Source organism: Alligator mississippiensis, chromosome 2 (assembly GCF_030867095.1).
Source record: "Alligator mississippiensis isolate rAllMis1 chromosome 2, rAllMis1, whole genome shotgun sequence".
NCBI classification, from domain to species: domain Eukaryota; kingdom Metazoa; phylum Chordata; order Crocodylia; family Alligatoridae; genus Alligator; species Alligator mississippiensis.
Window position 1 is genome coordinate 218463995 of NC_081825.1, and position 15968 is coordinate 218479962.

At 43.3% G+C, this 15968-nt stretch overlaps 1 protein-coding gene across 7 annotated transcripts in view; it reads right to left on the reverse strand.

Moving 5' to 3' along the window:
• PAMR1 (peptidase domain containing associated with muscle regeneration 1) overlaps positions 1–15968 on the reverse strand; it is a 101559-nt gene that overhangs the window by 51121 nt on the left and 34470 nt on the right. For all 7 annotated transcript variants that reach the window (XM_019476717.2, XM_019476713.2, XM_019476714.2 and 4 more), the window contains exons 4-5: positions 7976–8090; positions 1501–1718 (exon numbers count right to left, since the gene is read on the reverse strand). In XM_019476717.2, the coding sequence (XP_019332262.1) occupies positions 1501–1718; positions 7976–8090 (333 nt within the window). The remainder of the gene's footprint in view (positions 1–1500; positions 1719–7975; positions 8091–15968) is intronic.

Below are 15968 nucleotides of genomic sequence, written 5' to 3' on the forward strand. Positions count from 1 at the left end.
CATGTTATATCTGGGCCACCACAGTGTAGTTGGGAACCCATATGTCTTACTGCATGCAAGACCTGGCAAATCCTTGTGCCAATTGTAATGAGTCATGGATCCCGTAGATATCTATAGCAAACCAGCACACCCTGTTCAGCCTCTTCTGCCAGGAAACCTATGGACAGATTTGACAGACTTACCCTGTAAAGAAAATTATAAGAGAAATGGGCAGCCCACTACTGATCAGAAGGCCAAACCAAAACTAGCAGCATGCCTAGTGTTTCTTTGCAGTCAGGCAACATCGGCAGGCAGGGGAAACACCATGTATCTGAGTCCAAAAAGGCAGTTTTCCTTAAGCATTCCCAGGGATAGCTGTTCTTCTGGCGTGATTTAGTACCTGCTGAGGTGTTGGGACTTAACGCCCACTTTATGGAAATGGGAGGCTCCTCCCTAGCTTGCTCCTGGGCTGAGGGCAGATGAAACTTGGGGGCATATGAACCTCAAGCCTCTGGGCTTGGGCCTGCACGTAGGATGCCTGCCAAAAGACACTGGAAATATCTGAAGCCCTGGTGGGGGTGGAGGACATTTGCCAGTTGTAGGGCCATTTATGGTTCTGGACTGACTCACGGATTTGGACATGATTTGGCTGATTTGGCTTGGAACATGAAAAATTTCTTTAAAAAAAACAACAAAAACATGGGCAGGTAATAATGCTGAGGGGAAAATGCTATCCTACCTTAAGATCAGACCAAACCTAATTTAGTAACAAATAAACTGGAATTTTGGAACCCACCTACTTTCAATCAAATATTCAGCATGTCTCATAATTCTCTAAAGCAAAGAAAAAAACTTCTGTTTGCTATTTTTCATGGGCAGATTCCTCTGTATCGCCCGTGCATGAAAGGGAGTCTTTTTAATACAGACTTCTAATAAGAAGAAAGGTAAAGCAACAAAAATAAATTGATGGAATATCAGAACATTTTCACAGGGGGACTCCTCAGAAATGCAACATGTTTCTACCATTCAAATCTGTTTTTTTCTATGGCTTATCTCGAGCAATTCTATGGCTGCACAGAGCTATGTATGCAACTTCTACTTCCTTCTATGTTCCCAAGTTTATGGTGTAGTAGAAAAACTATGGATGGGTGAATGGGTCATTAACCCCATGAGCCTATTTAAAGGGGACACATGAATAGTAGCTACTCCTACCAGCCCAGCAACTGACACTACCCCTGATATCCAGAGATTGCTCATTATGCCTCTGATGCAGAAAGAAACGTCACAGACCCAGAAAACTGCATCCCTAAACTGCCAAGATCAGATAGATCTTGATGTGCTATCATTAATTTTAGCTCCATTTTAGTAAACCATAGCACGGTTCTGTACCCTTCCCTGCACCTACTTCTATAAGCGGCTGTTGGCAACACAGCATGAAATGTTTTAACGAAGCAGAATGGAGAAGACAATTAGTGAGATTGAATTAATGAGACTAAAGTAAGCAGTTTTTCATTTGCTTACCTGTAATTTCTTCAAAGACGGCATGAAATCCATCAAAATTCTTGGATCCATCTGACTGGAAAAGAACATGAAGAGAATTTCCACTGCTCCGGATAGGGGGAGGCCTGTCATTGCCACAGAATCGCTTAATTATCTGGCTATCTATATTGTCCCCATCACGGATTTCCACATAATCATACTGGCACATGTAGTCAAACTCCAGGCTCAGCATAGCAAACCTAGAGCAAAAAGACATGGAAATCAGGATGGAAACTCTTTCACCTGGCAAGATTGCCCCTGTAATTTAGTGGTGTCTCTATTATCCCTGGCTGCTTGCCTTAGTCGCTCCTCCATTCATCCTGAGTTTCATACCATGGTCCTAGGAAGCTAAGCCTGAACATCTTTTTAAATGTTCTCAGATACCTTTAGAAGACAACTGAACAGTGCCTTGCAGCTCCCTGGGGACAGGCAGGTGGTGCTGTAGTTAAATTTGCCTAAGAAATTCTGTTTTATTCAAAGACATCAAGGTCATCACAGTATAGTACTAATATTTCTGTCCCAGAGGGTCAAATGATGTAGGTAATTTCTCTGACCATTTTAGAAAATATCTCTGTGTTTTACTCTGCAGCATCCTAAGCATTGTAAATAATGGCAATAGCATCACACTTTGAGGACATTAGCTCTCTGAAAGCTCTAACTGGCTTCATCTAAAAAGAAAATAAGGCATAGGAAGGAGCCAGACCCAAACTTAACTTAGACATTACTTGTGCTGCTTCTAGTGTTGCATTCAACAGTTGAAAACTGCAGGTATGGGTCAATCAGAAACCAGATGGAGACATAAGGAAGGAACACAAAGGATACAGAGTTCATTTCAGATCAGAAGACAAAACAGAAGCTGATTGTCAGCAGCCACGACTTACAGCTTCCTTGTCTTGGTAGTGAGCAGGGACAGAACTTAACACAAAAGGAAGTATTGGAAGGCTCTTACCATAAACCCCCAACTTTCCATCTATCCTAAGCAAAGCTCCCACTGGTTAATAACAATATTATATGCTGCTGTTGTTGCTAGCAGGGCACAGTGCCAGAATATTCAAACAGAATGTGAATGAACAGCAGACAGAGCTAATAAGTGCCTTTAGAGAATGAGCAATTTCCCGGGGTGCTGTGCTGTGCTTAGTTGTACAGAGTGAAGGATTAAGAGATCTGCATCTGGGAGCTTGCCATGCCACTACCTGCACTGAAGAACATTTTTTAAAAATGAATCTTTAATCGTCCCAGTCTCCCTGAAAACTCTTGATTTTGTAGACCATGTTTATTTAGGTGATATAAAAGATCAGACTGCATCTTTCAATGCAGCCTCTTCAAAGGTGGGCTTGCAGCTTTGGAAATTCCACATTTTTTAACTGAAAAGGGCAAAATTCATGATCAGTCTGGATTCACAGCAAGAGCAGATTTTCCCCAATTGTCCTCTTCTGAGCACCACCTCGAGATCACTTTGAAGCATGCTGGAGATGCAGCTTTCAGGGGCTGCTGCTTCACTGCTGCATTTCTAGGTTTGGCATATGAGAATGGGAGCAGGTGGGCATAGAATGCTTGGGAGTGATGCAAGAGTTTGGCAAGGGTGCAAGAGTTCATGCCCAGGTTCAGAGCATGAAGAAGCCCATGTTACATAAGACATGATTGATTCCTATCTAAACCCACCATTCTTGTCCCCCCGCACCCACCACCACCAGAATAGCAAATGTACTCACTTGCCACTCTTTGTTCAGACTGCATTATTGTGTCTGAGTACTAGGGGACAAACCTTACCTGAAGTAAATTGAGGAAATTCAATGGAAGGACCAGTTGAATGGAGCCAGGGCAATTTATGCCCACAGGGGTGATGGCCTCTGTTTTCATATGGGGCTACTAGAATGCAGATTAGATAAAATTACATCTGCTTTTAATAAATATTAGATGTTAATTCAACTCAGCTTTACATAAACTGTTTGAGTAAATTGGTGAGACCAAATACCTGTTCTTTGAGGTTTCCCCGAAATTCTGTAACTTCCCTGCAAGATACAAGGTACAAACCTTACATCTTCAACACAAGCTCTATTTGGTTGACCAAGTCCCAGGGATCTCTGAGACTTACACCAAGTTAGTCCATCATGCTCCTCACCCTTCTGAAGCTCTGTTAAACTACTATGACTCTGATCCTACAGTACAAACTCTTGTTAGCTACTACTCATCTGCTTAACATTAAGTATGCACATAATTTTTTACATGTTCTGAGCCTTAGAGCCCTATTTTCAGGTAGAGAGGGGGAGGCACATTCATGTAACTGAGGACAGAATTAGGCTCATAATAACACATATTTGTTTAGCATTATCAGTGTAGACAACCTAGATCCCTAGCAATTTACATTACTGAAAATGCAGCAGTGTAAATAAAAGTAAGGGCTATTGGGAAAGTTCTGCATTGGACACATAAAAGGCTAAATCAGTCATACTGGTCTTAGCTTATCGCTCCTTAACTATCCTTTCTGGAAAGATGAGGTGATTTACATTTTTTTTAATACTGGAGGGAAGCAAACATGAAACTCGAGGGACAGAAGGATTCATGGAAAAGGTATGTGGCTAGCGGTTAAGAGTCTTGGCAAAGGATTTTCAAAAGTTCTCACTAAGGGATAGACTCTGCTTTCAATACAATTAACAGAACACTTCTGAAATCTTGGTAACTGCTGCTGGCCAAGAAACAGTTACGAGCAAGTTACTTAACTTCACTTTCCTCATCTGTATAATTAGGGCTATTTCATTAGCTCCTGTGAGAGCTAAATTCATTAATGTTGCTGAAGTGCTGGAGCTCCTTAGCTAGAAAGAGAGTGCAGAGTCTGGTTATTATTTGATTTTGTTAACAGCGCACTGAGAATATGTATATCAACTTCTCTGGGGAGAGCTAGTGGCCAAAGAAAAGAATGATTTAAAGATCTCTCTCCGCTGGAGCATTAAAGAAAATAATTGTGAGTTGTGTGTTACCTACACAGTTATATTACATCCTTTGATGTGACACGGACTATGGAGGCATGATTCAAATTAAAGAAAAATGAGGCTGGAAAACAAATGATTGCAGCAATCCAGATACCATTTATCAAAGCAGGCCCGCTCAGCCAAATCCCCCAGGACAGTGTGGTACATCTTGAGTCAAGGAAAGATTTATTTGTGTTCTTGAGAGTTTTGCTTTTCCTGCCCTGTGAGATTAGGGTAGTATATAAAATGTGCTAGGTCCCCTTTCTGCTTCACGCAGGCACAGGCACCAGCTCTCACAAGCCATCAGTAAGGCAGTCACACAGGATTCACTGGGGATATACAGAGAACACACTAGAATAGAGGTCTATTGTAAGGAATTGTGCTGATTCAGCAATCTACTGGCAAATAGTTAAAGCTATGAGCTGAAAGATCCTACTTGTTTGTATAGAAGTGAAATGAGTCCAAAGATCTGCATATGGATAGCAGGGAAAGGGGGAGGTTTTGGTGAAGTTTGTGAGTCTTCTGAAGTAGGAGTCTAAGTTCATTAAACTCCCTTTACAGACATTTTTATCCTAGCTGCTACATCATAGCAAGCAGTGGTTTAGTACTGAATTTACTCAGCCTTATGGGGAATGGCAAAATAGAAATATGACCAAACTGGCTGGAAGGAAGCTCTCGTGGTAAAATCCATATCCGCTCAAATCACACGTTCTATAGCCTGTGACAATAATAGATGTAATAGTGAATCGCACAGAGGAATTCCTATGTTCAGCACAAGGTTCTGCCCCTGGAGAGAGGCATTGGCCAGTGGTCTTGGTGGTACAGTACCCAGCAGAGTTGACTCATTGATTTTGTTCATCATGCAGTACAATGAAGTTACGTTAGAAACAGGTGCTTCATTTCTTCAGCAGAGAAATTTAAGATTGCATAGCACATTAAGCAAATGTTAACAGCCTGCTCTAGTATTTCTCTTGAAAACTTCTGTGCCAGCTTTCTATTATCCTTTTACCCAAGGGATAGCTGTTATGTGAATCATAGAATCAGAGGGTTGGAAAGGACCTCATGTGTCATCTGGTTCTACTTCCTGCACAAATGCAGGAATGCTACTCCTAAATCATCCCTGATCACTGCTTATCAAAACTTTTCTCCAAAGCCTCCAATGGAGATGCCACAACTTTCCTGAGCAGTCTATTCCCCTGCCTCGGTTCAAACAGTAAGTTATTCCTGATATCTAATCTAAATCTACTTTGCTGCAATTTGAAGCCGTCGTTCCATGGCCTGCAGCGTGGGAGAAAAGTTTTTCTCTGTAGCATGGGAGAAAAGTTCTTCTTCTTTCTCTTTTATGGCAGGCTTTCAGGTATTTGAAAATTGCTGTCATGCCCCCGTTAATCACCTTTTCTGCAAACAAAACATGGATAGTTCTCTCAATCTTTCTTTGCACAGCTTGCCTTCCAATACCTTTGTCATTCTTGTCACTGTTGCAGGGCACTATGGTGCCTGCTCCTAGAAGAGCAGAAATTGCCTGGGGAGAGCCTAAAGAGACCAACAGAAGCCCAGGTGCAGTTTACCAGGGCAACAGGCTAGCAAGCAAATTAGCCTGCACCTGCACCTGGTCAGCTGACCAGAAGAGGCAGGGCCCTGGGCCCATATAAACCCCAGGCTGGAACTAGGTATAGCCTAGGGGCTTGCATTTTTTACTTTTGTTTATAACACCGGTGGTTTGGGCTGAGGCTACTGGGGAAGGAGGAGGCCTCATTAAGGGACAGTGTGGGGACCCTGGCACCAGAGAGGGTGCAGTGTTTGGGAGTGAACAGACCCTGGCGCCAGAGGGGCGCGGAGAGAAACGGGGCTGCGGAGAGCCCTGTGATGACCCAAGGGTCAAGTGAAACCAAGGCCTCGGAGAGACGCTGTGTCAATACCATCTGCGAGGCTTGGGGCGTGGTAAAGGAGCGGTTTGGAGCCACACATATAGCCCATAAGGCTGGGGGTGTCCTGAGACATCCATTTTGAAACAGGACCCACAAGGGGTCTGGGGACCCACAGGGTCCCGTGGGGTGTATCAGGGCTGTGTCCAACTAGACTTAAAGGCACATTTTGCTTTTTTTTTTTCTTCCCAGCTCCATCACATGGCTGACTCATGTTGAGCCTATGATTCACCAAAACCCCAAGATCTGTCTTGGCAGTGCTGCTATGAAGCCTATAGTATAAAGCCTTCCAGTCTGTATTTGTGCTTTTCATTATTCTTCCCTTGTGTAACACCTTACTTTCAATACTACACTACAGAAAGATAAGACCCATTCCCAATCCTATCAGTGCAACTGAAAGGGCTAAACACACAGTTTGCAAAGCAGTTTGTCATCACTAGAAATTAATAAGCTTTGTATGCATGTAAGTGAAAAGTGATATCAGAAATGAAAAGTGTTATTGCATTTGCGCAGAACATGCTACATTTCACACCAACAAAACACTTGTAAAAGCAATGTGTCACGTCCCCAAGAAAAGTAACATGAAGTGGCCTCCCCACACCGTTCTGAACACCAAATGCCCCAGGCCATGTTATATGCAGCACTAACTCATGACACCCCCAAAGAACCCTGCAGAATCCTGCAGTTGCTCTAAGTTGGTAGGTTCCCACACACTGACAAAGTAAGGGCTGTAATTATGGCTGCTTGTAACTACACTATGAACTTGTGTAAATGAGCATGATGAAAGGACTGGAGTCAACTCCATGGGAACTCTTCAATATTACTTTCTCCTTGAGTGATTTTTTTTCTCTTCTCATTAAATATCACAGCTTATTTTGAAATGTATAGAAGAAATAAGTTTGTGTATCCACACAATTCCTTTGCCTGGTTTGCACATAGCAGATGAAGAGATATGAATAGACTGAAATTATTTGAGGTTGTACGTGAGGGCGTTACTTGAAATAATTATATTAAATTAAAAGAAGGAAAATCTAGGTTGGGCATCAGGAAAAACTCCCATAATAGTGCAAACCATTTGACTCTAAAACAGTCTACAAAATATGACCTATTTTTCAACTGTGATTCTGTGAGAAAATAAGCCTTTCAATGATATAAAAGCCTTTCAGAACCTTAATGATTAAGTAAATGGATTTTTTTCACAAAAATCCAGCCTAAACCTAGGTTTTTTCATGGCAAACATATGACATCAAACCACTCCTTGGATCTGTCTTAAGAGAATTGCTTCTATAGATGCCTGATGTATTCTTGCCAGACTATTGGGTCATAATGAGGTATAAAGCATATAGATTGCCCCAAGCAGCGACAGAAGCTTCCCTTGTTGTCAGCCAGAATTCCAAGAAGAAACTGAACATGGACAGTTATACAGCATCGCCAGATACTCTGCTGGGCCAAAGAACAGGTGTTCAGCTGCCAAATATCAATGACCAGCACTTTCATTGCCACAAGATCACCATCTTGATTATTATTCACAGAATGAATAGACTAAAATTAATCTCCACCTACCTTAACTGAACAACAAACCCAGGCTTAACATGAATAGTCCATTCACAGCGTGCATTCAATGGGTAGCTCTCCAACATAATTTGACCCTTGGAAGTCCGAAGAATCTGCCCACACCCTGAAGATGAAAAGAAGTTAAAGGAAGTCTATTAGAGACCTTCATGATAGACCAAAAATGTTTGGGCCCCGAAACAGTGACCACATTACACAGAGCAGTAATAGACAGATTATGCTTAGGGGCAACCAAAATGGGTTCATTAGGTGCAGGTCCTGTCAGACCAACCTGGTTGCCTTTTACGACCAGGTCACAAAATCCTTAGACGCAGGTGTCACGGTGGACATAGTCTTTCTGGACTTTAGGAAGGCCTTCAACACTGTCTCTCGCCCCATTCTCATTAAAAAATTAGGAGACTGTGGTGTCGATGCCTACACAGTCAGATGGGTTGCAAACTGGCTGGAGGGCCGCACCCAGAGAGTGGTGGTGGATGGGTCATTTTCAACCTGGAGGGATGTGGGCAGTGGGGTCCTCCAGGGCTTGGTCCTTGGGTGCGCACTGTTCAACATCTTCATCAGTGACTTGGACAAGGGGGTGAAAAGCACCTTGTTCAAATTTGCGGATGACACTAAGATGTGGGGAGAGGTAGGCATGATAGAAGGGAGGGACAAGCTACAACTAGATCTGGATAGGTTACAGGGGTGGGCGGATGAGAACAGGATGGGAATCAATACTGACAAGTGCAAGGTGCTGCACCTAGGGAGGAAGAACCAGCAGCATACCTACAGGCTGGGGAACTCCCTTCTCATCAGCAGAGAGGCAGAAAAGGATCTTGGAGTCATTATTGATGCCAAAATGAACATGGGCTGACAGTGTGGGGAAGCGGTCAGGAAGGCCAACCACACCTTGTCATGCATTCACAGATGCATCTCAAGCAGGTCCAAGGAGTTGATCCTCCCCCTCTATGCGGCACTGGTCAGGCCGCAGTTGGAGTACTGCGTCCAGTTCTGGGCGCCGCACTTCAGGAGGAATGTGGACAGCATTGAGAGGATCCAAAGGAGGGCCACTTGCATGGTCAGGGGGCAGCAGGGCAGGCCCTATGAAGAGAGGCTATGGGACCTAACCTGTTCAGCCTCCACAAGCGAAAGCTGAGAGGGGATCTGGTGGCCATCTATAAACTTACCAGGGGGACCAGTGGGGAATGAGAGAGTCCCTGTTCCCCTGAGCACTACCAGGAGTAACTAGGAATAACGGCCACAAGTTGATCGAGAGTAGGGCCTCTAGACACCCCCTGGGTGCTAGCCCAGGGGCTGGCAGGGAACACAGGGCAATGAGACTGCTGTTTCCTAGCGGGGGCTGGAACATTGTTCCAGTACAGCACATGTAGATAGCCAACTGGGAGCAAATGTGCTCCTGGGCAGCAGGGGGCAAGAGATTGCTCTTTGCTCCTAGGAGCTACATGCTGCTGGGGCAGACTCTGCCACCAGAGTCTGGGCAGGGAGAATATCCCCTGCCCTGGCAGCAGGGAGCTCCCAGTGCCAGCTCCCCAATTGCAATTGGGAAGCAAAGGCTGGGGGCTCCCTGCTGCTGGGGTAGAGGACCATTGTCCCCACCCAGGCTTGAGTGGTGGAGACTGCCCCAGACAGCTCCTAGGGGCAAGGAGCAATCTCTCGCCACATACTGCCCAGCTGACCAGGAGCACATTTGGTCCCAGTTGGCTGTGTACACGTGCTATACTGCACAGTAAGTACTCAAGAGTAAATTTGCAACTTGTATTTACCAGTAGCAAATTTACTCATGCTTAGAGCAAATTATTGCACAGTAAGCATCTGCGTGTATAGAAAGTGATGCTTACTGCACAGTAATTAGCTTTAATCTCAAGTAAATCATCTTGCATAGATACACCCACTGAGATTGATGAAGGCAGTATCTGAGGTGACCTTCTGAGTGACCAGAAGCTCCATTAAAATCTTTTCGATAGTATCTAAAAATCCATTTGTCTGCCCTTAGGCATATTCAGGAGGGCTGTGCAAAGCTTCAGGTGGTGACTGGATTCAGAGGAGATTTGGCTCAATTCAGTGGCGGAATCTCTGAATCCGAATCGAATCAGGGGACCATTTAAAAGGTCGAAATTGATTCAAAGCTCTCTGAATTTTTAGAAAAGATTTGGCATGCTTTCATGATTCAGGTAGTCCCTGGTGGCATGGGGTAATGAGGGGCAGTGGAGTTCACCCCCTGCCAGCAGGAGTGGTGAGCCCGGGGGTTTTCTCTGGGGTTTTTTTTCTTAAAGGGCCGGAGCTGGCCTGGTTGGGGCACCCATGGGAGGGGCTGGGGGAGCAAGCGGGGGTTGAGGGCTTGTGCAGAGCCCCCCATGCAGCATGGGGAAGTGGGAGGCAGCAAGGATTGCCCCCTGCCCGGCGGCACCCGGTGAACCGGGGCTTATTTTTAACAAGAGCTGGGAGCTGGGGCAGGCAGGGCAGCCATTGCCGGGCCTGGGTGAGGGGCAGGGGATGGGCCTGGCCTGGCTGATTTGGAGATTCAGCAGCAGCCTTCCCAGTGTCAGAAGTTAGCCTGACTAGTCACCCTCTTTTAGGGGACCTTAAAAGAGAATCTCAGGGTGGCAGATGAATGTCTGAGGAATTTTCAGAGGAGGAAACAGGCCAGCAGAATAGGCCACTCTGGCCTTCATTTGCGTGTTGCCAGGTTCTTGCATACTTGTGACACCCTAACCCCAGATTGCTAGTGGGGATTTGGAAGACTTAAGGGAGGTTTGTCTTGAGACACTTCTTGTTTTCTCTTTTCTTATGTATTCTTTTCTATATTATATTGTCTTCTTTCTCTATTACTCTCCCTCAATCCCACCTCCCCCTCCACCCTCCTTTGATCTTATCTTGAGACCAAATGAGCTGCATAGCAACAGCATGATGAGTGGTCCAGTTAGCTCTTCCTAGTCTGAAAGAACAGTAGGAAAAAACAGACCAAACAATGATGTCCCAAATTGGGGAGGTGAGCAGGGGTCTATAACAACACCTGTACTGGCCAAGTTGTCAGCTTGGAGTACCCACCTGAGACTGGCCTGTTACCTTGGATCTGAAAACAATTTACAAAAGTTGTCTCTCCTCATGCCATCTTTTTTCCAGCTTTCCATATGATTTGTCAGACTCCTAGAAAAGGACTTTCTTTCCCAATTCAAAACTGAACAATACAGCTAACCCTCCTCTCCCTCCACTAAGGAGGACTACTTGGCAGAAGAGAGATCAGTGAACATATTCTCCCTCTCTGTGGTAAGTTTTGGTTAAGTTTGTTTTGCATAACTACTTCTGTTCAGTTTCAAAGTATTCCTTCGTGTTTTGATTTTTTTATGCGCATCTTAATTGATTTCAAAATTTGGGCATGAAATTTCTGATCTGTTTGCTAGGGAACTAAGCAGGCAGAGGTCCCAGTATTAAAATCCTGAACCTTGTTTAAGTGTTTCATTTTGCACATTTGTACAGTCATGTTAAAATCTTTGACTTTTTTGGCCTCATTTTCCAATCAAATTTTATATATCATCACTTCGGCTTCCTGTACCTCAGTATTCTCATGGGGAACATGAGGATAATGATACCTACTTCCTTGGGCAGAGAACCGTCATTAAGTCTACAGAGACCTCTGTGATGCTTAAGTGAAAGTGCTAGCGAAAAGCAGACTTACATCACAACAGACCCCATAAATGCTCTCTTCCAAATTCTGATTTCCCATTTACAACTTTTCTTGTGGAGACATGAAGTTTGCTACGTTCTTTTTTTTCTTTTTTTCTTTTCTTTTTTTTGAGCCTTCTTTTAAGCACTGCTGGATGACTTTGCATCCACTGAGCTAAGGATTTCATGGTGGGTAATAGCATGTCTGCCCTGAGGGTTATGGTATGCTGCAGGGACAACAGGGATAACTGCTGGGAAAGGCAAAAAGACTCTAGTTAACCTCAAAGGAGGGTGTCAAAAGACTTCCAAGAAGTTTTTGTGCTTCCTTAATCCAACAGAAAGTCCCATTCACTGCACCTTGCAGAAACCCAACAAGGGCAGCCAACCCTAAGTTTCAGGGTGCAATATGGGCATTCTTTTCTTAACTGAAAAAGCTATAACATTTCTCATGAGCTACTTTTCCTAATGGGGGCCGAGGGGTCGTAGAACAAGCCTGTGGTGACCTGATTATCGGAGGTACCGAGCTTCTGTTAAGACCTCTGAAATTTGGGCCTTGTGTCTCAGTGTGGTGAGACATGGGAAACTGAGGGTCACTTGCTCCTGTTCTTTTTTAAGAATAAATAAAATTCCCTTTGTTGGTTTACCATCAGTTACCCTTAATTAAGCAGGACCTGATGAAGCAGAAATCCAGCTCAGAGGAGTTCATCACAAGTGTTTCATCCTACACTGTAACTTGGTTCTTTCTGTATGTAAAAGGCAAGGATTAATTACTATGCCCCTGTGGCCCCATTAGGATGCAGATGGGATGCCAGGATCTGATCTGGTACACATAATAATGTGCCTTCCCACAGCAGAGAGATGGACCTTGCGCTGTTATTGGCTCTGACCTCAAAAACAACCTGAGACAAAGCTGCGGGAAATCTTCAGATGGCTTGACAAGGCCCTTGGATCATCTCAAAGGAAATTCTGTTTTCGTGCAGAAGAGCTTTTGAATTTCCTATCCTCTCCTGCCTCTAACAAAGGATTGCAAAGGAACTTATGCAAAGGGATATGTGTGTGCAAGGCATACTAAATGCACTTTTCTGTTCTGAACGGTACAGTCTGAACTTTCTGAACAGCCATGCCAAGGAAGCAGATTTGGCCAACAAAGCAGGTGGTCCAAAAGCTAAAGAGGAGCCATTCTGAGACTGCCACCAAAAGAATATTTTCAAAATTGTTACAGGCTATCTGTGTGGGAAACCTACTTGAGATCAGATCAGATCAGAACTTCACTCTTATATCACCAGCTTATCTAGCAAAGGTTGTGATGACTCTTTCTGAAAAGGATCAGGCAAACAACACTATTGTCATCTTTCCATCTAAAGGAATCTTTTCTCTTGCCATTCAGAAGCTTCAGGAAACCTGGAAAGTTCTCAAGAATAATTTACAACCCAACTAGTAGTGCTGGCAACCCCTGCCTCTTTCAGAAAAAGAAAAATAATCCACTTTGAAAAGTGTCAGCATCCCAGTTCCTTTCCTGTCCGAACAACAAAAACAAAAACAAAAACCCTGCAGTTTTCTGGGGCAGACAGAGATTAGGTTTTGAGGACTGGAATTAAAAAAAAAACAACAACTCGTAGAGGGAATGTTACAGGCCCTGAAGGGACCTGTTGTTTGGGTGTCACAGAGTCAATGTGAGGGTTCATCATGAGTCAAGAGGGAAGACAAGGCAATGGTAGAAATGACACATCCATTGGCATTCACAAATAAGTTCTGGGGAAAAAGAGATACAGATAGTCGATGGCTCAGGTAGGACTCGTAGTGGCACAATCAGAGACTTTCCATCTTTATCACATAGCTGTAGATTCATTACTTGTTGGTAGCCAACCCTTTGGGAAATGGTGAATTCCATCCTGTTCATAATGGATGAGTGTCATGAAAACTGGAACTACAACTAGAACTGCCTGGCAATATGCAGCATGTAACACTGATCTAAAGGCAGCAGCATGTAATGTGGCTTTGTCATCAGTATCAACTCTGCATCTTTTCTATTCCCAGAACTAAAGATTGAAAAGACCTATCAAAACCCATAAAATAATACATGGTTTCTCCTTAGAGTGTATTTTATTAATGTTTAGCTTTAAAATGATCCATGAGATGGCATTTTCATTGATTCTATTGGAAGATCACTCTGTGATCTAATATATATTCATGTTAAGGGGCTTACTCTAGATATCCAATTTAAGTAGATCTTTGTTAAGTTTCATTTTCTTTTCCCTTAAATAATTCTTCCCCCTTCTTGTATACATGTAGGAAATGCATATTCCTATAGATCTAGTCTTTCTGTAGTTTTCTTTTAAGTTATGCTTTATATGTATTAGGCCAGATCCTTAGGTTGCATAAATGAGTATAACTATTGAGTTGGCTACCTTTTTGTTTTAACTGAGTCCTTTGAGTCCATAATCAATTTAGTACCCATAATTCCCTCCAAATTGTATATAAATCTTTCATATACTACTTAATCTCAAATTAAACACACTTTTCCCATACCCCGTTTCTCACATTACAGATGCTTTACCAATCTCCCTTGGTAAATTCACACTAAGAGAAAGATGTTCCTTTCAAAGAGAGAGATCCTACTTCTTGAAAGGCACAATACATCTTGGACCTTGGTAAGCATCCTTTAGTACATCTGTACAATGTGTGCAGCCACCATCTCCAGAGCACAGCCCTGCTATCAGATATGCCTCTGTGCCCACTTATTAGAACAAAAGAAAACACTAATCATCCCTCCACTCCCTTCCAAAACCTAGGAGCTGTGTTACATGGCCCAGGGAATAGGAGATGGCTGGCTGTGTTTTCTCCCCATGTTGCTGCATTGCACCATGTTAGATATGATGTATTTAAGGATTTTAGTTTTCGAGGAAAAAGCGAAGATCAGTCATCTGCAAAATACTATTTTGGTGATAACAGGAACTACTATGTATGCGGTGAGTGTGTATGCATATACATATGCCTCAGAAATTCACCTCAGAGTGCAGAAAGAGATTCATGTCCCTTTCCTTCATGTCCCAGCTAAACATTTTATACATTCTCATCAAAGCAGCCACAGGTTAAATGCACTAGCACAAAGCCAAGAGGCTGAAATGCAGATGTTGTGCATTAATGCATTTATGCACTTTGTAGAACATTTTGCTGCCAGTGATAGCATTCTTATTTAATAATTTGACTGCCCAGCAAACTCTGATACCAGGCAAAGAAAAATCACCGTTTGCCTTATTCAGCTCTTATTCTGCTTCAGTGACCTGTCTGTAGAGATCAAAAAGGTCTGTTTAAGAGCTTCTGAGCACCATCTGGTGGGTGGCTTCACATACTGCAATGTGTATTACCCCACACAGAAGGGCAAAGGAGGTGGTCTCTCATACCTTCAGGAGGCCAAAGTACTTGGCAGCAAAGCACACCTCAGTTCAATGAGGACCCTCAGACTGAAACTCTGGGGCATCGCATGGATAAAATGCTGTAATACCTTAAATTGCTTGTAAATACGGAGCATATTTACTGAATTGAATATACTAGTAGAACAGTCTTACGCTCATTTTGCTAGGAAATTTGATTTTGCAGTGTCCTCTATATTTTCAGTGTGAATTCAGTGCAGGTTTTTATATTCCCAAGGCAGATGTGAAGTGTAGCATTTATTTGAGGGGGCAGGGGGATGAGCTTTTGGGGAGGCAAAGTTTGTTGGTAGCACAGAACACATGGAGGGGAGCTATGAAGTGTAGGGTAAGCTCGCCCACATTTTCAAACAGTTTCAAGTGTTGACAGCTCTGCCTTTCTAAGAGGTTGCTATCTATCACTGTTAGGCTCAGAAGTAACAGCTTGTTGTAGTAAATGGGCCATCTAACTTCTCAAAGCTCGGACTCAGGAGGACAACACTGAATCCGATTCAGTTGTGGTCACACTTTTTAGCTGGCTGTGTTGAGCCATTCGTGACATCAAGCATTATCAATTGGGTAATTATCTGGTCCCTGTTAGCTTGTTATCAAAGCACCTCACAGTATCTAGCATTATAAAATAGCAATAGTTGACTAAATATTATGTTTAAAGTATGTGTTCAACTTGTACAGTAAAAAATGGTGGAAAGGAACTCTTTAAATGAGTTTCCTAGAGTATCTGTACCTAAAACCTCAACAGAAGACTTACATTCATTTAGGCAGGAAATTTCCTTTTGCCTTGTGTGACTACTCATAAGTGGTTACAGATCTTAACTTCCCCATATTAAGGGTCAAACAGCAAGACAAATCGCAAAAAACATCAACTGACAAGTAATTTGGATCAACTTTCA